Source organism: Cimex lectularius, unplaced genomic scaffold, assembly GCF_000648675.2.
Source record: "Cimex lectularius strain Harlan isolate CLEC.00 unplaced genomic scaffold, Clec_2.1 scaffold32, whole genome shotgun sequence".
Taxonomy (NCBI): domain Eukaryota; kingdom Metazoa; phylum Arthropoda; class Insecta; order Hemiptera; family Cimicidae; genus Cimex; species Cimex lectularius.
Window position 1 is genome coordinate 667,745 of NW_019392689.1, and position 23,269 is coordinate 691,013.

The 23,269-nt window shown below is 36.8% G+C and overlaps 1 protein-coding gene across 3 annotated transcripts in view; it reads left to right on the top strand.

Moving 5' to 3' along the window:
• The window catches only part of LOC106665108 (follistatin-related protein 5-like), a 243,131-nt gene that overhangs the window by 216,207 nt on the left and 3,655 nt on the right, over positions 1–23,269 (top strand). For 2 of the 3 annotated variants that reach the window (XM_014391312.1, XM_014391313.1), the window contains exons 4-10: positions 26–241; positions 303–454; positions 3,369–3,503; positions 3,567–3,699; positions 17,483–17,767; positions 17,831–17,928; positions 21,808–22,006. In XM_014391312.1, the coding sequence (XP_014246798.1) occupies positions 26–241; positions 303–454; positions 3,369–3,503; positions 3,567–3,699; positions 17,483–17,767; positions 17,831–17,928; positions 21,808–22,006 (1,218 nt within the window). The remainder of the gene's footprint in view (positions 1–25; positions 242–302; positions 455–3,368; positions 3,504–3,566; positions 3,700–17,482; positions 17,768–17,830; positions 17,929–21,807; positions 22,007–23,269) is intronic. The other variant, XM_014391314.1, reaches the window with a different exon arrangement.

Genomic DNA, 23,269 nt, shown 5'->3' on the forward strand with positions numbered 1-23,269 from the left:
TAAATATTAACTTTCCATTTTATAGATCCCTGCCTGGTGAAATACTGCGCCAAAGGTCAGGAATGCCGTGTGAGGTCTGGAGTGGCGAGGTGCGTTTGTGTCGACGACTGCCCACACCACAAAAGTCCGGTTTGCGGCTCTGACGGCAAACTCTACGAAAACCACTGCTCCTTGCACAGGGCGTCGTGTCTCCAGGGCGAAAGGATAGCCGTAGACCATTCTTTCACGTGCCTTCAAAAAGGTATCCAAGTAGTTACTGGGCGTGCGTTTCCTTTTGAAGAACATCCTATCTTCCATTTTAGATGAAATAACAGAGAGGTCGGCAGTCGAGATGTCCTCTACGGAAGCGTCTACGGCGAAAACTCCTCCCCCTGAAATGGATATCTTGACGGATGATGACGGTAACGAGGACAAAACACCAGAATGTTCTTTACAGAGATACGACATTATGAAGGTAAATTAAACCACCCGCATTATAAACTGAACATTGAACTCAGACATTATTACTCAAGTTCAAAATCTAACAGTAATTTCATTTCCTATAGCACTATAATTTAATTTGTATTTATAACTAATTCGTATTTCTAACCGTGTCTGACCTTTTGGGACTGATAGGACTGTGATCATACTTATTACCTAAATGAAATGTCAATACATAGTTTAAACAAAAATACAGGGATTGAGTGTACCAAGATAAAAGAGACAATTTTCATCTTCATTTTAGCTAATGTTTTAGTGATTTTTCATTTTTAATTTAAGCAGATTATTATTTTAAATTCCTTTTATCTCTCTAAAAAGACCAAGCAGTAAAGTTTTTTTTTAAATATGCCTCATCGTTGCCATTTAACATATTCTTTATATTGAAAAACAAATCGTTTGGAATATCCATGGTGTACTTGAAACTCTCCTCCTCTCTCCATTCTCTCCCTCTCTTACTCTCTCTCTCTCTCTCTCTCTCTCTCTCTCTCTCTCTCCCTCTCTCTCTTTCTCCATCCCTCTCTCTAACTCCCTCCAACCCTTCATCAAACCCCCGACATACCAAAAAATGTCAGCGTCGGAGGGGAATTGGCACAGAAGTTCTCACGCATCATCAGGTGCTTCCCGTATATAATCAGAGCCCTTAAAAGGACATGGGAGCCTTTTCGCCCCTACCGGACGTTTTGGCTCTCAAGATGAGAGATGACTCACCTCCAGTGTTACAGCCGCAAGTTTTGGAGTTGAAGCCGCCCCGGCCCCTCGGGACCGAGACGGCCCTCACTCTCCGCTTGTCCATTCCGAGTGGATGGGGCTGCATTAAGCACCAGACCGTCTGCCGCACGGCAAAGGGTAACCTCAGGTGGCTGAAATGCATTATCCTGGGTCGTCCCGCCAGCACACCCTAGTTCAGATGGTTATGCACCCTCCCCGTCTATGCAGACAGGATCTCGTACCCTAACCTTCGTGTCCCTCTGATAAAGCACCCTCCGTCCGCTGCCGACCCGGAGGCCGAATCCAGCTTGTGCTTTAGAAAGGTTGCCACGCTCCCAAGGCTACAGCATTTTGTGTGCCCTTGCATCCAATGGTTAGGAGAGGTCTCAAGGAAGTATGCCGAAGGATCTGGATTGAGAAAGGGAAGTGACCGAGGTCACGAGGCTCGCCTTTTCAGATTTCACCCCCGCCTTGGCCACACTATACCACCCATTGTCACCGTCGTTCTACATTAAATGGGCTATGGCTCTCCTGAGTGGATACGTATCAAGGGCTATCAATAGGTGACCCTCAGATCATCTGAATCGTAGAAGAGGAATATCCTCACCCGAATAAGTTAGGCCATGTGAGTTTGACACGCAGACACTTACTTTTCGGCCAAATCCCGCGTATATGTCCGGCTTGTAAAAAAAAGTTACTCGATGAGTCCCACTTAATTGAAAGGTGCCCTATATTAGAATTGTACTTGAGCACGGCACTTGCTGTATCCCCTGTTTTGATTTTGTAGCAAAATGGGCTGTTTTATTGTATGTAGATACATTGTACTGGTAGATATCTCGATTTGTATTTCCTTGTTGTATATTGAGAGTGGATATATTTATTAACGTGATTGTGTGCTGAGAGCATATTTGATGGAATATTATGTATTCAAACGGAACTTAATTAGAACAGTTATATGATATGTTTAAGATAATCGAAGGAGTGATTTGTAAATAAAAAGAATGTATTTAAGAGTGAGTGATAGTGTGAGATGTTTTAGATTCAAAGACTGATGCGTTAGGTACTTGAATGGCATAGCTGTTGACAGCTCCTGGAGCCTAACTTTGAAGCGGGACGGTTAAGACCGAGGTCTGACACCGGCCTGCCAAAGCCCGAAATGACCCACCACCCTTCCGGTGATACTGCAAAAACGTTGGTTTTACCGACAAGTTATAGGTTTGTATGTGCTTACGTGTGAATAAATGATCTTTATGAATCAGCAGTTGATTATGTAAGATAGTTCTGACAAAATTTAAAGCTCATCACAAACTGTTGAACAAGGAAATCTTAATCCGTTAGAGATAAAATTGTTTCTCAAACTCCAGTGCGGCTTACTCTATTTAATTTATAAACAACGGCTAGAGACGGTCTCTAATGTTGAATTGTGATCGCTTTGGAATTTTATATTCCCAAAGACTCTTATCGCTTCTTAGGCGTGATGAACACAACTCTGGGAGGTGAGAGAGCCAAGAAAATACTGTCAAGGGAAAAAATTCTCTCATTTTTAACTGGAAATGTCCGTCCTTTAATTAATTATTCCCTACGTGCCCGGGGAATAAGATTTGTGTGGTTGGCAGATATAAAAGAGTTTTGCAACATTTTTTGCTTTAAAATAATCCCGCTTTATTACTTGTGTGCCTATATGGATTTTTAAAAAATACTAATTTAAAAAATAAAGACATATATTAATGCATTAATTCACTAGGTTTCGTGGCCCGCTTGACCAGTTGATTAAAGTTTTTAATTGAGATAAAAAAGTCAGTGTCACAAGCGGGATTCGAACCCACGACCTTTGGCTAGATACGCCGCTGCTCTACCAATTGAGATATCGTGACCTCGATCTACTCGGACACTAACTCAACCCATCTCAACCCCATCTTTTGAATTTTCCCTCCTTTTTGCCATTTTTCAAATGTCATGTAATCGACTTTTTATCTCAACTAAAAACCTTACTTAGTATTAATATTGATTCTATTTCTTTATATTTGTTTTTGTTTTCTCTTACAACGAACTCAGCCATTACTTTAAGATTCATTATTTTCTGTTTTAATCTTGTAATAAAATTTCATTATTATTGTTATCTCTTATAATTTTTACCGTTTATGCCCAGTTTTTAACAAAAACAAATAATTTCTTCAAAGGACAATCTTTTGAAACAATCCAAAAGTACGAGTGAAGAGAGGGTGAGGACGGGTAAAGAGTACCTCGTTAGCACCATGTTTACCTACTACGACTTAAACCGGGACGATCACCTCGATAAAGACGAATTGCAAAAGGTATGTTAAATGTTTTTAAATATGCGAATGTTTTTTTTCCTCTAAAAAACCTGTTTCTTTCAGATTTCTGATCAAGAGCACTTGAACACCCTATCCGATGGATGTACATTGAGCGATATGCTTCGTTACGACGATTCGGATCAAGACGGTCTTTTATCTGTCAACGAGTTTTATTCGGCCTTCAGTAAGTTGTACAGTAAGTCTCATACAAAATATACATTCAAATAGATGTCTGCCTGGTTTGTTTAGATGTTTAGAAAATTTATGACAAAGCATGGGAAAATTGTTAATGCCATTCATTCAGACAGTTCTTTATGTTTTAAACTAAATTCTAATTCGATCGTGTGCTGAAATTGCGTTCAATAACTTTTTTGACCTAGAAAATAGTCGACTAAGTACAGGAGACAAGAGATGAACTTTTAAATTGTCTTCAATATAACTCAACCTAAAGCCAGATATTCACGGCTACTCCAATTGGACACCTACTTTTTTTTTTCCTGCGTAAATTGCGCACAAATTTTCTCAGCCTAGGGAATGTAATCATCCGTCTTTCACTGGAATCGACGCGTGCGACTACGTGCGTTTAGATCAGGCCTGAAATTTCATCCCAACTGATTAAATTCCTTTGTATGAATAGGTACGATAAAAGTCGTACTTAGTCGGTACCAGGCGAAATCCATAGCGCCTCTCCACTACCTAACGGGTAAGTGAATGGAAAAATAGAACTTTGAAGCTGAGAATTGTTAGTATAATCTAAGTGTGAAATTAATTTTCTCTATATTAACTCTAAGGGGCCGTTATTTTAATGTAATCCTTTGATATAGTGTTGAGAGGCAGAGGTGGAAAACGGATTGTACGTAATCTTCTCTAATCCATCGTCCGCAATTGACTTAATCAGTCGCTTTAATATTTACTTAAGGCTGCATATCATTTACTTTGTACTTCCTCTACATTGGCTGGTTTGAAGCAAATGTTTTTCTTAGTATTACGATTGTGAAAGTGTTTTTTTTTACTTTTATATATTATTTATAACTATATATTAAGTAAATATTTTTTAAATGTAAATTATGTCGTTTGAGTCACTTGTAAAAATTGCCCAGAGACAACTGCTTCACACTGAAACCTCATAATTAGTTATCACTGAAAAGGTTTCGTGATCACATTTGGTTCAATCATCTTGGAGAATTTTTGATATGGCTGGAGTTGGTAACAGTTGTACTAGGAGATTATTGTGAAGGCTAAGTGATAGATGAAATTTTTATACAGCGTTTTGATTAGGTCATGTACAGAAGGTTATGATTAGTATATTTTAAATTCATTTATTTATTTACGACTCATTTCAAATATGCAACAAGTAAAAATGTTGAAACAACGCGCATATTGTGTGCACATGCACACAAAGTACATATGTATGCACGGACACACAAAAGGACATTTAATGCATGAACGGTGAGTGATGGTCCCATTAGTTTATAAACAGGACGAAATCGCTTGGCAAATATCTCTTGCTGTTAGACAAGTTGTCGGCCAACATCACTATGAAGTTCACTAATTTCGTGGTCCGCTTGACCAATTAATATATTATAATTAATTAAGGTTTTTAGTTGAGATAAAAAAGTCAATGGCACGAGCGGGATTCGAACCCACGATCTTCGGCTAGATACGCCGCTGCTCTACCACTTGAGCTATCGTGACCTCGATCACCTCGGGCACTAACCCCACCTTTTGAATTTTCCCTCCTTTTTGCCATTTTTTCAAATGTCGTGTAATCGGATTGGATTCTCGGCGACAAATGAAGATCACTATGAAGATTGGTGGTCCATGTTGTTGATGACAATTTTCGGATTAACGGGTTTGAGTGATCGGGTAATTTGGAATGAACATTTTTTTAATTGGAATTGGGTCAGGAGAGATACGAATAGGATTTTTAAGGCAGTATGGTTTGGTTAGAGACATAGAAGAGAGCATTATCTATTGTCCAAGGAATCTTAGATTGTAGAGTTTGTAGCCTAATAAGATTGGATTAAGGGCTAGCAAGGCAGCTTTTTTTGTGTGTGTTAATTACGTTTACACACGATCGTGTGTCTAATAGTCTTTTTAGCAGTATGTATATAAATTTTTACGTTTGAGCATTCGTCAAATACAACTCTCCATTGGTTGAGCCAGGATTCAAATATGTGTAAGTGATTTTATAAATTACGTGAAGCTGAAATGGGATCTTTATCGGAGGTGAGCATTAATGTGTCATCGGTAAAGGTAAAAATGAAAATGTTTGGGTGAGTAGGTAGGATCAGTTCAAATTGTTTAGAAGAGGTAGCGAGTTCGCTTCCTGAGTGACACCACCGAGAATTGGCTAAATGAAGGAGAAAAAAGTGTTTTGTAGTACAGTGTGAAGATCTGTAAACTATGTTTGGAGACGTTGCGAATCGGCATCCTTGATTGTGTCCCACATTTCACAACCGTACGCCCAGAGAGAGCATATCGTTGTCTTATAAATTAAAAAATTGTTTTCCATGTCGACTTTTTGGAGTTTTCAAGTCAGTCGTTTATGGACGAAAGGTCCAAGATAATGCACAAGATTAATGGGGGGATGCTCACTGGAGGACAGATATACTTTTATGCAAAATAAAATTTACCTATGAGCTTTTAGTTAGGTTGCCAAGTATTTATAGAGGGGTAATTACGTGTGAGAATCGCTGTATCATTAGCGAAGGTATTGAAAGTTAACATGTACGGGAATATGCAGTGTCTATTGAAAAAAGAAATAAGCCGAGAATGGTTCCCTGAGGAGCACCGCCCCTAATGTGTACATAAGGTGAAAATGCAGTTTCCTGACGGACCCCGCTAAATCTGTCCATCAGGTATGATTTCAGTATAAGATAACCTGAGGAAAGATGTTCTTTAGTTTCCAAAAAATGCTGAGAGCCAGACTCGAAAGAATGCCTGTCCTAAATCAAAAAAGACACCGAAGCAATGTTGCTTTTGTTTAAGGGAAAACGTATATTGTCAACCACTCGATGCACTACTTGCGTTGTGTAAGAGTAAGAAATGATTTCAAAGCGTTTTATGATATTCCAGGCAGTGTTTTCAGAAGTTTTATTTTTAAATTTCAATATTTCATTAAAATCTGCTATTTCTGATTAAAACATGTATTTGATGATACATAGATATATTTATAAATATTTACATTGAGGGGAGTAATCATTTTTATTCTCCCACTTCACTTCACTAATGAAACTTCACTACCTACTCCTTAGGAAGGAGGTCTCGAAGCCATTTCCTCTCTGAGACGCCTTATAGGGATTAATTTTTGGGTAAATGGATTTTAAGTCCGTTCTGGAGCGTACTGGAGACATAATCCAAAGAGTTTTTGGTTACGGTACCCAAACCAGTTCTACTACAGATAAAGGATAAACACGAACCAGTTAGAATTATCCAGATTGACCCGGTCCGTCTGTCTGCCTAAAACAAGAGGAATCCTCCACTCTGCGCACAGAGAAACACGCACACAACTCAAACAAATGTAATTTTTACTTTATTTTTACCTCTGACACCGGTAAATTCAATTTTTTAATATAGTTTGTTATATAAAATGTGTGGTGATTAGTGACCGTTAATCGATAATTACTCAGAAATCGTACTATTACTCCAGACTGCATCTCACGATTTCTGAGTAGTTATATAAAATTGGTTATTTTTCTGTTCCTTTTGTTTTCCCTTTAAATTACCAGGAGGGCAAGAAGAAAAAAACTTTTATGGGAAGACTTACCTTTTAAAGGTTTCACTGCTATAAAAAATATGTTTGTTTTTTTACCCAGGACCTCGCATAATGAAATGTTTGATCAAATTTCACCAGCTCCAACCGACGTTCGTGGGTACGATTTGTTTCCCAATTTGCTACGTGAATGTAATAAAAAGACACAATATAGTCGCTGTGTTGGAGTTCTATATACATGGAAACGAAAAGGCGGACAGTCTTGCCAAGGAAGGATCTCTAACGCACCAACCACATATGCCCCTTAATTATGGAGATGCTAAAAGTAATTTAATTAATCATAAGGACTATGATTCCATGATGAAATGAAGGAGGTGACAGAACAAAGGCGGAGGGAAAGCAATGGGAATCTCTAAGAGATACAAATTGGCCACTGCCTTCAAACCTCCCTAGAGAACAAGTTGTGGCCTGTTTCCGGTTAACAACTGGCCACGACTACCTTGCGAAATATCTGTGCAAGGATTGGGATTTTCCAGCAGTCAGACTGCGCGCTGTACAACACCGGAGAGGAAATGTCTGCACTACACTCGAAACGTGCTCTGCTCTGGAAGATGTCAGAAGCGTTTCAACAAATGATGAATACAGTGGGAGAGCATTATTGAATTGGGCTGCAAGGAAATGAATGGCTGAAGTTTCCAACGTTCCTGCGTAATATAAAAAAAAAGTTTGGGTTCTATGACCTAAAAAGTTTCTTGGCAATTAAATCAACCGACATTAAATTTGAATAACCGTGAATGAAACCATTGAATGTTTTTATGTAACGAAATGGTATGCAAATGTTTCATGCCAATGAAAGATAATAAAATAATATTAGGTTCTTAATTGTTTATAACTCTGGCAAAATCATGCTTGTTTACGTTTGGGTTTTTCTAGTTTAAAAATCGTTCCAGAAATTATTTCATCTTTTCTTATCAAGATGTCGCAATATCCGACGGACATTTCATCCCGGTATTAAATTGTTGGGACCTGTAAACGTTAAATTAACTGAGATATCGTGAATATTTGGGTGGGCGCCTCCGCACAAAGGACTCGACCATGCGGATGCGGTGAAAAAAAAATCCAGACCTAAAATGTCATTAACACCCTGTCAGTAGTATATTTCCTTTTTTACTGCCGTAGTTGTGACAATCCCATTTATTTTATTGTATTATGTATTATATTATAAGTATTCTTCTTATCATAATATTTTGCATTTACATATTTTAATTATTGTTTACTGATAAATACAAGCACAAATCTGCACACGGATGTACATACATACATGCTTTTTCACTTCTCGCAGACCGCCGGCAATTCCAGCTTTGTAATTTAGAATAAATTATCCGCAGGTCTCAAGTATCATCCACCTCGGGTTTTGGCAGTCCGGGGTCAGAACTTGGCCTTATCCGTCTATACACCGAGGTTAGACTCCGGGTGGTGTCAGGCTAGTTCAATTCATCCCCCAACGCTATCAATTTCTAGATCCAAGCCCATTCACACTCTAATTTACTTTTAAATATTTTCTTGCCTTTGTGCAGTACTTGAAATTCCTGCACCACCCTCCAACACATATTAAAAAATTAATCTAATTGAGGGTGGATAAGGTACTCAATATTCCGCAATGGGCCCTATCACACTACACATTCACGCAGATAAATACAGTCACTCTCGACATATACCAGGGGACACAAAACAATACTTGTATCACTACTATATACAATAGTACCATTCCCAGTGTAACCCTGCCCTCCCTAGGCTTCGCTGATGCGAATTCCTAAAGACGCATAAGGGTCTGCAGTTCGGCTCTAAGGATCGCACCCAAACGCGAATGTTCTGTTTTGGTAAGGAACCGCGCCACTTAGCCGAGGATAATCTGGTCCTCCGAAGTTCCGGCGCACTCCCTTTCTGAACGCACCGGATACTGTTGGAAGGTCATGATAAAGCCACTGCCAGAGCGTTGTTCGGGCGAAGAATAGGCCATGCGACCATTAAACTGGGTACACAGCAGCGATTGCAAACGTTTTCAGGAGGGTCTCCGACGAACTTTAATAGTGTTATAGCTTTTGTTACCTTCACCTCGATTGCATCAATTTTGCTGCCATCTTAACTTGATCTTAACCTGTAATCAAATGTGAAACCGAGGAACCGTGCCGACGCTAAGTACCTTATCGCTGACTGTCACCCCTCCGACCACTGCAGGGTCTTTCTCCGAAAGGTAAAATCAGAGGTCGTCGACGTACAGCAAATCGTCTGACACAGTCCGCGATATCATTCACTGCGATCGAGAAGAACGTAACGCTTGTGACTTAAATTTGAGGGGCGTCATTCTCTTGAACAAGTCCCTTTAAAACTCGGACCCCATTTTTATTAATAATTTATATTTTATTCGTATTTTTACATAAAGATTTTATATAAAGAAAGTAATCTTTATATAAAAATGTTTTCATGTGTTTATTCGATTATCAAAAACACCAAAAATCGTGTATCAATAATAATGACTGTCGGTAAATTAAGTAGTGCAATAGCAATAGTGCAATCACAATATAACAAAATGTTATATACACTAAATATAGTGCTCCTTCAATAAGTGGCATCGACGAAATGATCATCTATTAGAAATCTATTTTTTTGCTTCAACTTGAGGTAATGGGAGTACATTTTGTAAGTATAAAGTTTTTCACCGTGTACCACTTGTACGGTAAGAAAAGTGTTTATTTAAGATTTTGACAAGTTTTGTAGCATTGTCAGATCCTGCTGAAGAAGGCAGTCCCTCCTGTATTATTTTTTTATTGCCCCGCCTTGCCATTGCATGATTCCTTGCGGCATTCATACATACACATAAGCACTTTCTGAGCCAAAACCATATTTTATATTAGGATGGGAAAAAAAGGAGGTGGAGAAAATCTATAATGTTCATCGACTTATTCTCGTTGGGCCTACCTAATATAAATATCCTAATACCTTGCCTGTGCGGAATTGGGAATTGTTTGCCGTTGAGATGGGTGCAGGCGAATAAAACGAAACTCACCAAGGGATGCGGATTCGAATAAACGTAATATTTGTAGATATCTTTGTATTCGATCAAATAAACTCTTCTTATTTGCAAAAACAAAAATCGAATGGAGTCAAGTTATCTCAACTCTTTTCATGCATGCCAATAAATCCTCCTAATCATCACGAACAAATGTTTGCTGCTGATCTCGCGCATCGAATAAAATTACCATAGTTGAAATATGAATCCGTTCTGTCCACAATTTGCTGCTTATGTTTACATTATTGTAATATTTGATTAACACGTAGACTTATGAAATATGAATAACTTGAAGATTTGTGTTAAACGGTTTTATGTCTTAACGGTGTTATTAACTATCATTATTTATTAAGGCATAGGAGAAAATCCATAAATACATACATTCCAAGATACTCAATATACGTTTAAATTTATGATAATTAATACTATAAAAAGCAAAATTTAAAAAAATAATAATAACACTCAAAAGAGACTTTATATAGTCCCTGTTTGAGGTTTTATGCTTNAACAAGTAAAATTTGAAAAAATAATAATAAAACCTCATACAGAGACTATATAAATTTTACTTGTTATAGTATTAAGGGTGACTGGTGATAAGTATTGAAAATTTCTGGAGGTGTTTCTACTTACCATATGCAACAAAAACTTCCTGTAAACCCCTGTCCAAATCTCAACGGTAACGAAGTCATTTCAGGTTTTGGGTTTTTTTTCGAATTACGTCCACTAAATTGCTTATAAACTTCACAATTACTGACTGCAGAAAAATCTGGAAAAATCTATCTATTTTCATTGCATAATTGATGAAAAAATTATGCACGAAGAATTCAGAAAAAACAAAAATGTTGAAAGTTTGAATTTTGTTGAAATGTTGGATTAGTAACTGTTAATAACTACAAACTCCTGGAGCTTTGCAAATCCCCTCTAAAGCCCTCCGTTCAATTAGCTTCCAGCGGTGTACTCACCTTTATGGATTGCACTTCTGGAAAGCCCACAAATTTTGCATTTTGTTGGATTGGTAACTGTTAATAACTACAAACTCCTGGAGCATTGCAAATTCCCTTAAAAGTTCCCCATTCTATTTCCATCGCTTCCAGCGGTATACCCTGTTGTTTGGATTGCACTTCTGGAAGGCACAAAAATTTTGCATTTTGTTAAAAAAAACTGGTGTCGATGAAGGGGGCACTTTCAATTTTTTACAGGAAATCCATCATGTTGAGTTTCATGTCAATTCTTTAATGTTCAATTCAATCAGTTTGCTTTATGTTATCAGCTGACAACTTCCTCGGGTTGGTGATTTAATTTATGTCCTTGTTTCTTAGCTTGCTACCTACCTTGCTGATATGAATTTCATTTACGGTTAACAACTGGCGGTTCTCCTTCCAACAATTCATCAGAGGCTGAGGGAAACTGATTCTTCCACTCGAAGAACGAGGGAAGGCAATCAGTGAATTGATGTAGATTAGGAAATTTTGAATTTTGTTAAGGAGGGATACCATACGAGGGGAAAGTTTGGAACGAAATGACCACAGCAGTGTGTTGATTTTTTCCTCATTTACATCAATCACCCTCGTAAAATGGTAAGGGTACAACCCTTTCCGACTGAAGGTATCCCAACCTCTCCATTGTGAACGAGATCTATACATAACGCACGCGTATTGGTCGCGGGATCACGATTAACAGAATGCAAAATTTCTTCATTTACATCAATTCACTGTGATTCGGTGTACATTTTTGACTTGATATGGCCGCATCAGATAGAAGTCGAGGGGCGCAAGATCGGTCGAACGAGATGGCCACTTGAAGGATGTCACTTCGCCTACAAACACGTTCCTCACACAATTTAATGATGATTCGCAATCATGTACTGGACAACAATCGTGTTGAAAATAAACATTCTGAATATCTTCAAAAAATCAATTGCCAGCATAAGACGATATAGCCGATTGTTACATATTTTATAAACTAATTACAGCATTGTGACATTTCCCCCCTAAGTAATGAACCCCTAATTTTGTCGGTACCGGTCATTTTGGTCTGCTTATTTTTGCTGGATTGGTCTTCTGACGCGTTTCGCCATCTTCACGTGTCTGTGTAATTCTGTGACGTTAAGTTTCTTTTGTAAAGTCGTGTGGGATGGGTTCATGGGTGCATGAAACAGCAGCATTGTTCTTTGTCGGAGCCTCTGGTGGAATAAGTCCGGGTTTTTTTTTATGAACCCACTTACAAGATTAATTTGATTAATATTATGACTCTAATATTTTATACTTCGACTTATGTTATTCGTTTACATATTATATATTATCCTGTTTATATTCGACTAAATGCCACTAATGCCAACGAAAATTCCTATAAATCAAATTATAAAATCGAACAACTGTGTATTGAAAACCTCAGTTAAATCGTTCGGAATATCGTTTACCTGAAACTTTCTCTCCTCTCTCTCTCTCTCTCTCTCTCTCTCTCTCTCTCTCTCTCTCTCTCCCCTCTCGCTCCGCTCTCTTCTCTTCTCTCTCTCTCTCTTTTCCCCCATACCATGTTTCTTATATACAAATTAAAAATGAAGTATTTCATTTGTTTTCCGTCCATATTAACAACAGTAGCATTTAAAAATTAGTCTATTATTATTTCTTACCGAGAAAAAAATTTTGATGATAGAAATCAAATTGCAAACTAATAACGATATGTGGTAAATGGAGTCCTGGTCATGGTTTGTAATACCTAATTGAAGTACCTAATGCCAATCGGCGGGGCTTGAATACTAAATAACACATTGTTAAATTATCCCGTTATTTCAAATTAATTATAAATTTGGTTGTTATGCACAAATTGGCATAGGCGAACGTGCGAGAAAAGGGGTTTGCGAGTGTTTATTTCTTTATTAACGACCAGTCGTTCCATTTTGGTCCATTCTTTGCATATATTCTCATATTGTTGAAAGAATGGGAGTTCCCAAAGGGAGCGACGACATTCTTCAGCGTTTGGACATTATATTTCGGTAGGGTGGCATCCCAAACGCGCCTGTTATTAAAGTCTCTGACAACTAGATTATTCTCGGTTATCATCCAACTCTACTTAGCTGATCAACTACTGAAGGGTAGTAATAAATATTTAATTCGACAAATGCTTAACTTTAGCCGACGTTAAGCTCAATGCGACGATATTCAATTTTTATCGTAATCTAAAGAAAGTAAATTATCCACTTCCATGAATCGTTCACAACATTTGTTGAATTTTCAAATTGACTAAGCTGGTTGGTTGGGTTCATTTCAAAAAATACAGCATCTGAGAAAACATCGAATTTAGACTTAAAATTTAATATGTGGAGATTAGTGACCGTTAGACGATGATTACTCCGAATTCGTGAGATGCGGTTTGGTGTGATGTAGGTTTCAGAAAAACATTTTCTTTATCGTGCCAACGTTTCGATCTTTATTGAGATCATCTTCAGGGGGAATTTACAAACATTCAAAAAAGTTACGTTTGTTTTGTTCTGTGTGTAATTTTTTTGTATTGTTGAAGTCGAAATTGTGTTTGTGTTCAAAATGGTGTGTAGCGAGTGCTGTAGGATTTTGCTTGGGTTTTCTGCAATCATAGATATGTTGTGTTTCTCTCTTATCCAAGATATTGGGATGTAAGACCGATGTAAGTTGCCGGACAGTTTAAACAATTGATTTTGTATATTACATGTATTTGTTAAATTTGAACAATGTTTGTAAATCCCAGGGCCTGAAGATGTTCTCAATAAAGATCGAAACGTTGGCACGATAAAGAAAATGTTTTTCTGAAACCTACATCACGCCAGACCGCATCTCATGATTTCTGATTAAAATTTAATGTTAAATTATGTAAATCCAATTTTATATGTTCATTGTGAGAATCGGGATCGTGCAAGAGATTGTGTTGAACAATTTTTGTTAGAAAGTTGTACAATATTTATTTACTATTTGTATGATTACAATGGTACAATATGAGAAATTGCTGTTTTTATATAGTTGATGTACAAGTGTGCTAATAATTCGGCATGGAAAAAATATATCGATTTACAAGCTAAAAAACGGTTAAAATCCGAACTGTTTTGATATTTTAGATATTTCACTAGTTTTATCAAGTTTTTCTACGTATTTGGTACAATTTCTAGAGCGATAGGTATCTGAGATCTAGTTAAAACGTCGAGTACATCAAAACTCCAACTGGCAACACCTCAACCGGTAGGTGAAAATCTAAAACCCTGTAAAACACCTCCTTTTTCGAAATTGTTTGGTATTTGAGGTGTTTAAATCATTTATGCAAATCATAAAAAATAAAATTAATAACTAAGAGAGAGGGCTCACAGACTAACGATGAGCCGTTAGTTTTGTTATTTATTTATTTACTTAAATTCAATATTTCATAAAGCTGTTAATTCTCTATAAATTTAGTTTCAAGGTAGTTCATTTAGTTATTGCAATCCGCAAAACCCATTTACAACATGTAAGAAATATGCAGATCTATTTAAATCATCATATTGTATTGAGGGAAACAAATAATTAATGTTATAGAAATGATGAATGAACTTTTGCAATTCATGTAGAGAGACGTGGTTGTAGAACTCCTTCAACCTGATGATGAGCTAAAAGCTCGAAATCCGGATCGTAGGAAAGCAACTTACTGTCAGTAGGAATCTAAATCTTTTTAAAACCTGTTACACTACACTTCTTGGTGATCTTAGAACATAGTTCCCGGGGCCATTTCTGCTTGAGACACCTTAGTCTTGATTTTTCCGTCGCGTATGTTCATTTCATGTTAAGCCATTGTTACATGAATTGTAAGAGTGAAGATCCGCCGCCAACGCGACGTTCTAATGAGAAGCTGGATTCAGTGCAGCTCAATTTTGAACATGCGAAAAACGTGAAACACCTAAATATTATCCTAACACATATTGGAAGAAAAATAATTCTATCTTAGCTATTAATTTGTACATCGAATATTATTTAGGTACATGTTTAAAATACGGTGTAAATCGAAATCTATTTATTTATGCAGTTATCTTCTTGTTTAATTTTACATTTTTTTATTTCAAATTTCTAGTTCCCTCCCTTTGTTGATTCTAAGTCACACTGTATTACAATTTAAATTAAAATTGTGTGTGGTTTCATTTAGATAACCTTTAATTTCAGAAAATGTGTTCGATTTTATTTAATATCTTAATCATTATAATTGTCTTGGGAAAACCTGCTTTTCGACAAGTTGTCAACCTTGTCTTTAGAACATTTATGTTTAGTGGTCTAATTGACTCAATTAATTATTCATGTTATATAAGGTCTTGGTCGAGATGAAAAAGTCAGTGTCACGAGCGGGATTCGAACCCACGACCTTCGGCTGAATACGCCGCTGCTCTAACCACTTGGGCTATTGTGACTTCGATCTACTCGGTCACCAGCTCCCCATCTGAATCTAAAACCTTTCGCATTTTAAATCTTTTTGTCATTTTTCATGATAGCTCAAGTGGTGTTTTACGAATTCGCCATAAAGAGTTTTAAAAAGTTCTCCATAAGGTTTTGTTTTATTAGTTTAATACATTCTTTAACAGGGATATTTGTAAATAAATTAGTAACATCAAATGACTCGAAAACAGAGTTGTCAAGTATATTTGTGTTCTTTAACTATTTTATCAATTCTAAAGAATTGTTAATACCGAATGTAAGTTGTAGCATTGGGGGTTTCTCGTTCATAGGTATGTGTTTTTAACAGCATATTGGTGATTTGAGAATAGAAAATATATTTTTATAGCAGTTTGAACCCTAGTTTTTAATTGTAAGGTAGGGTCTTTTTTGAAATTTAGAAGCCTTTGGCCATAGGAGAGATCGTGGAGGCATTGAACGATCTCCTTCCGCTTTTTCACCTTCACTCTCACGAGGAAAAGTTTCGCTATTTCGTATATTGGGCGAAGGAATTGAGTTCAATATCCGCGAAAAAAAAAAATGGTAAGAGCACTCTTTCCGTTCCGTTGGTACTTCTCCTTTGGCTCAGTACGTTAAGTAACGTTAAATCCTATTACGTTGATCTCCTTCTTCATGGCCTCCATTGGAGTGGTGTGGTGCAGGTTTATTACTGTCTTCTTTGATTTGGTACGTATGAAACTATGCTTTTGTTTCGGAGGGATATTTTATATCCCCCCTTTACGATTCCGCAGTTACCAGGATTATTTTTGTGTCGGCCCTGCGGCTGATGCACGGACGATGCACCTATGCGCTGTCAAGCTGCCTACACATTAAGATCTTTCAGATTTTTATTGGTGATCGTTTTGGCAGACTCGAGGATGCAACGGTTTTCAATTTTTCATGAAGATTTTCTAGGACTATGAAAAAATTCTTTGTAGAAAAAGTCTATCTTCTTTATCTTCATCAGTAGGCATTAGTGGCATAAACCTGGTATGTGGACTGTGCGGCACAAATCTCTTCACCAGGTCAAAATCACCAAGTCCTTTGACCAAATCTTTTGAAAATACGTGAGGATTTACTCACAATCAGATGCTATTTCTTAGGGAAATACAAAAAAGTTATTTATTAAACCAGCTAAACATTGATCACAAAATATTTTTTTAAATAATTTTGCATAGACCAAACAACAATTAAAAACATCGATGTTTTTGCAATTGAGGAAATATTTATGTTTTCAGTTGGTAACCTTAGTAAATATGTGTGGTGATTAGTTACCTTAGTAAATATTAAATCCATTACAGTTCGTGGTCCGTTTATTAATTAACATTTTTCAATTAATTAATATTTATAAAAAGGTATTGGTCGAGATAAACAATGGCAAAAAGGAGGGATAATTCGAGAGGTGAGGTTGAGATGGGAAGTTAGGTCCGAGTGAATCGAAGTGACGATAGCTCAAGTGGTACAGCAGCGGCGTATTTAGCCGAAAATCGCGGGTTCGAATCCCGCTCGTGACACTAACTTTTTTATCTCGACCAATACCTTTCATAAATCTTAGTAAATATGTTGTACATAATGCACGAATTCCAAAAATCACATCTTATGTACATAATTATTATTGTAATCAATAGATATCAGTGTTATTAAACTATAAGCTTAATCAGCATGTATCAATGTCCTACGTCATTCACAATTAAAAATAACGTTTTATTGAATGAATAAATGTCACGAATTTCTAATTATGATTTGGAGAGCTAAATGTATGAAATTGTCTTAGGCCTTTCTGTCGTATCTTTGGACAAAGCTTTGGAAGTGAATCACCTATCTGCCCGGGTGGGAGACAATGTCGAGATCAAATGCGACGTTTCCGGGACACCTCCGCCCCCTCTCGTCTGGAGAAGGAACGACCAGGATCTTGCTCTGCTGACAGAAGAGGACGTCAGGGTGTTCGCGGACGGCAGTCTCTATTTGACCAGGATTCAGCTATTACACGCTGGAAACTACACGTGCCATGCTCAAAGAAATACCGACATCACTCAAACTCATGTTCTTACGGTTCACAGTATGAAAAAGACATGTTATCTTTATTTTTCCAATATTTACACTTCATAAATTTGATTTACAGCGATACCGGAAGTGAAAGTCACACCGAGAATACAGTCGAGGCGGCCAGGGGAAGAGGCTTCGATGTTTTGCCATGTCATTGGCGAACCCTTTCCAAAGGTTAGAAAATACTCTATTTCTGTTCTTCATTAAATATGATGAATTTAATCTTTTAAACACTTACAAGGTTAGGTAAAAATAATTGTTTTCATTTTTCTCTATGCGCGTTCAATACAGTATTACAAAGAAATGTACTAAACATATCCGACAGAAGAATTGAATGAAAAATGTTATTATAATTTTAGCAATAATAAGTAAAAAATAATTTATAATTTTATTAGGCGATCCTATTACTAGTTTGAGATTAGATTGGAAATCAGGACAAAACATTAATTATTTCAAACCGGTATTATCCACAGATATACCGTGCCGTCATAGATACAAGCCCAACAAAACGAGCCTCATCCCATCCTGTAACCTCCCGTCACTCAGAAACCTCCTATAGCTTCTGTGACATCCTAAACTCCTGATACAAGCCCAACAAAACGAGCCTCATACCATCCTGTACCCTCGCGTCACTCAGAAACCTCCTACAGCTCCTGTGACATCCTAAACTCCTGATACAAGCCCAACAAAACGAGCCCCATCCCATCCTGTACCCTCCCGTCACTCAGAAACCTCCTACAGCTCCTGTGACATCCTAAACTCCTGATACAAGCCCAACAAAACGAGCCTCATCCCATCCTGTACCCTCCCGTCACTCAGAAACCTCCTACAGCTCCTGTGACATCCTAAACTCCTGATACAAGCCCAACAAAACGAGCCTCATCCCATCCTGTACCCTCCCGTCACTCAGAAACCTCCTACAGCTCCTGTGACATCCTAAACTCCTGATACAAGCCCAACAAAACGAGCCTCATTCCATCCTGTACTATCCCGTCACTCGGCAAACTCCTATAGCTTCTGTGACATCCTAGACTCTTGATACAAGCCCAACAAAACGAGTCTTATCCCATCTCTATACTCTCCGGGCCCTTGTAACCTTGCAAATGAACTAATGCTAGTGCTGCACCCGGAGGACACATGCCATGAGAAACCAAGCAATGCTGGCACTCAGTGTGAGGCGTTAAGGGGCTAGATCTCGTGGCCATCGTCGATTAACATTTGTGATTGGATGCGCTGGATGTTGGATGGCTTGGCAGAACCCCACAGTTCCAAAAAGAACGCAATCGAAAAGACAAGTGCATAATTTGTCCTATTTTGCGTTCTATCAATATTTTATTTAGTTTTCTTTTTTCTTCTAGTAAGGTAATTAATAATAACGTTTAACATGACAATAGAATTTCAATCTTACAGGCTAACTTAATAGCTGGAACTTGAGATCTTTGTTAATGGTTAATATCAATTCTCACCCACTATAACTGTACTTAATTTCGAAATATTAAACTTCGCCTGGAAATAATTCATCGCTGGCTCTAAATTAATTAGTGGAGAAAAGAATGATTTTTTTTAAATAAGCCGATGACTTACACATGCTTAATTAAATCGCAATTTTCAAAGGGAACCGAATGGTTATACAATTTATCATCGACATTATATTCTGTTGGCTTGTGCTGAAATGAATTTTTCATATAATTAATAGCGGGTTAATTTTACCATCAATTCACTAAATTGTTAAAGAAAAAATAATTTATTTTTCACAAAACAAAAAGTTGTCATGGTAATTTTGCATTACAGATTTTGATTATAATGATATGCAAAAAAAGTTCAACAGTCTGAATTGTGCAACAACCTAAAGATGTAATTTGTTTTGCATTGAATTTGAACAGCTGGAATAAACACATATATATTAACCGCATTATTAATATATTAGCCGCAACGGTAATAGCGTATCCAAGGTTTAGATGATGTTTAACAACCCGAAACACACTCATCATCAATGTACGTATTTTCGTCTTTAAGGACTATCAGACATTTTATTCCTCATTAAACAATCGAGCAATCAGATGATATTATTTAAAAACTTCTTATTTATGATAGTGTTCAATTCCACTCATATCACCATACCTCTAGAGAATGTGAAGTGCCTATAAACCAAAACGGTAACGACCAAATTACAAATGAGTAATAATTGGACTTTTTGTGCCCTTAGAAAAAAATTGACCTTAAAAGAAGGCAACATAGACAAAAAAAATATTTTCACGATTGTCCAATAGTTAAACACTGGCATTTTTATCAAAATATGATAGAGAAAACGCTTACAAAAACAGAGTGATACTGCTGGCGCATGCCAAATACCATAGACAGAATCAAAAAAGTTAAATTTGATCAAAACGGTATTTTCTTTTAAAGAAAATCGGTGTGATTCATGTAACATTTACATTGTGCTATATTTTACATTGTACTACGAGCACTGATTTTTCTTTATCACGTGTTGGTTTCATTATTCTTTGGATTCGTGAGGAGCGGTCGTGAATGAGAGAATGAAACCCTTTTCAATTTTTCGCCGACGTTTCGACCTTCATTCTGGTCATCTTCAGAGCATCTTGCGAGCTATTCTTCTGGCGTGGTATATTGGTGTTTTGTACAATTGTTCGTTTCATATATGAACTTTGATAATAATATATTTCTTAACCTTAAATGTAGAGAAATTAGAAAATTTAAATTTAAACAAATAAACATTTAGTTATTAGATTGTATATACAGTATAACTGTTTATGTTATTATTAGACATAAAACAAAAACAAATGAAAGTGATAAATAGACTTAATAAAATAAACAAATTGGGTATTCACAGTAAACAATTCCATCAACTCTCTTGACACAAAATAACAAGACTTATCTAACGAAATAAAGAAGAAGAAAAACAAAAACATAAGAATAAGATTAAATTATTTTATTTACAACTGCACTTTAAATATGCAGCAAGCAAAAATCTTGAAATTATTAGTCATGTAAGGCGGATACGGCAAGGTGAGAGAATATGGAACGGGGACGTACAAGGAGAAGTATTGTCTCGGGAGACAGGGGAAAGAAACACAGGTTGGACAATACTCAGTATAATAAGGTGTCAGAAAAACAAGAAAAAATATATAAAGGCTTAGAGAAACTTAATTAATTAAAAATTAAATCTTCTGAAATGAATCTCATGTAGCATATCTCCGATTAATTAAATGTTAACAGCTTTGTTATCAATCCCACTTATCCAGAATGACATATTATTGCTACAGACGTATTTAATCAAAGCACCATTCTTTATTCTCAATAAAACACAAGTCTCACAATTAAACTAGTCTCAATATTACACAGTCTACCCAACATACACTATTCCAAATACAACCAATTTTAAACAACTACAATTTTCACCAAAACTAAGTGGGCTTAATCTAAAGCTTAGTCACGCTAGGGTCAAAGTTGAGCGTCTTTGTTTGAGAACAACCCCGATTCAATGTTGCGCGTCTGTTTGTGGGCTGTCCCGCAACAATAAATAATGTCTCTGGAGGTAGGCCTCGCGGATGTTTCTCTGATATTTTTATTATTAATTAAAAACAGAAATTAAAGAAGGTGGGTCTGAAAATTGAAAAAAAAAGTTACAACAATGATACATACCGGGATCTTTTAAGACATAATATTAAGGCTAGAATACGGAATTTGTCAACTTTTTAAGAATGACACCTAAAGATTATGAAACTCTTTTGCTAATGTTGTCGCACTACACAAAACAGTAACCGCAGTTGCAGCAATGACAGCAATGAAGTTTCACTATTGTCCATCACTATTTATAGTACGTTGAGGACTCGCGTGGCACTTGGCAAGTACGCTGTTCCCGCATAAACTGGGTGGTTGTACAAACCCCGCATTCTGTATACGTAGGCACGCTATTTGGCGAATGCCAAGACGAGGTCCTCGAGACTTGGCAAATGTTCGGCGGCAATCGGCATTCGGTCTGGGGCCACCTTTTCGCGAATTGTCATTGTTCAATAACTTTCTGATTTTCAGGTGGAATGGTTGAAAAACGATGAACCTCTTAAACTCAACCCGGGAAACAACAAGTACATATTAATCGGAAACGGAACAGAACTGCGTGTACACAACATAGCTTATGCAGACACCGGTGCGTACATGTGCCAGGCGACGAATATCGGAGGTGTGACCAGGGACATTTCATCACTTATTGTTCAAGAAGAACCAACACCGAGTAAGTCATTGGATTTCATTTTTGAGCAGAATTAAATTATGTTATAATATATTAAACAATTAAGGATGAAGAGGATGGATTATTAAATTTTTCGTTTTGTGGAAGTGGTTTGTTTTTCCTCTTTCCAGTAGACCCTAAAGAGGGGAATTTTATTTCAGCTTCCATTTCTTATTGCAAGCATTTTTTTTTAAATATATATTTTATATTTTTTCCTTTTATATTTTTATACACAAGTGTAAGGTGTAGTATTTAGTGACCGTTAATTAATGATTATTTAGAGACCGTGAGATGCGATCTGGTGTGATTTAGGTTTAGAAAAATATTTTCTTTATCGTGCCAACGTTTCGATCTTTACTGAGATCATCTTCAGGGCCTGGGATTTATAAACATGGTTTACTATCATTAATAACACTACATCAATTCTATCAGACACAGACAAACCAATATACAATCCATTCGTTCTCGGCCTATCACACAAATTAAACACATATCTCTCTTCTCATAACTTTACAATAACCTTCAAAACCATAAAACTATTCATACCCTTTTTTCCAAAATTAAAGATCCCAGACCTGTAACAAATAAGTTTGATGTAATTTACAAAATCAATTGTATAAATTGTCCAGCAATTTACATCGGAATTACATCCCAATATCTGGATAAGAGATTAAAGTAACATATCTATGATGGCAAAAAAACCAAGCAAAATCCTACAGCACTCGCTACCCACCATTTTGAACACTAACACAACTTCGATTTCAACAATCCAAAAATATTACACACAGAACAAAACAAACATAAACGTAACTTTTTAGAAATGGTTTACATCAACAGAGATAAACACAGCATAATTCCAGAACAGAACATGTAAACTCAGCCGCACCTTCGCCAACATCATAAATCAAATCCGATATCAATAGCACACATAATACAACATACAAAATAATCTTTATGTAAGGTATTGGTTGAAATGAAAAAGTCAGTGTTACGAGCAGGATTCGAACACACGACCTTCGGCTAAATACGCCGCTGCTCTACCAATTAAGCTATCGTGACTCGATCCACTCGGACACCAACTTCCTTACATAAAGTTTAATTAATTGAAAGAGGTTACTTGGACAATCGGACCACGAAATCTAATGGATTTAAAAAGCAAAATGAAGTATATCTTCAATAAAGCTCTCCGTGGCCATTTCATTTGTCGCCGAGAATCAAATAGATTACACATTTGAAAAATGGCAAAAAGGAGGGAAAATACGAGAG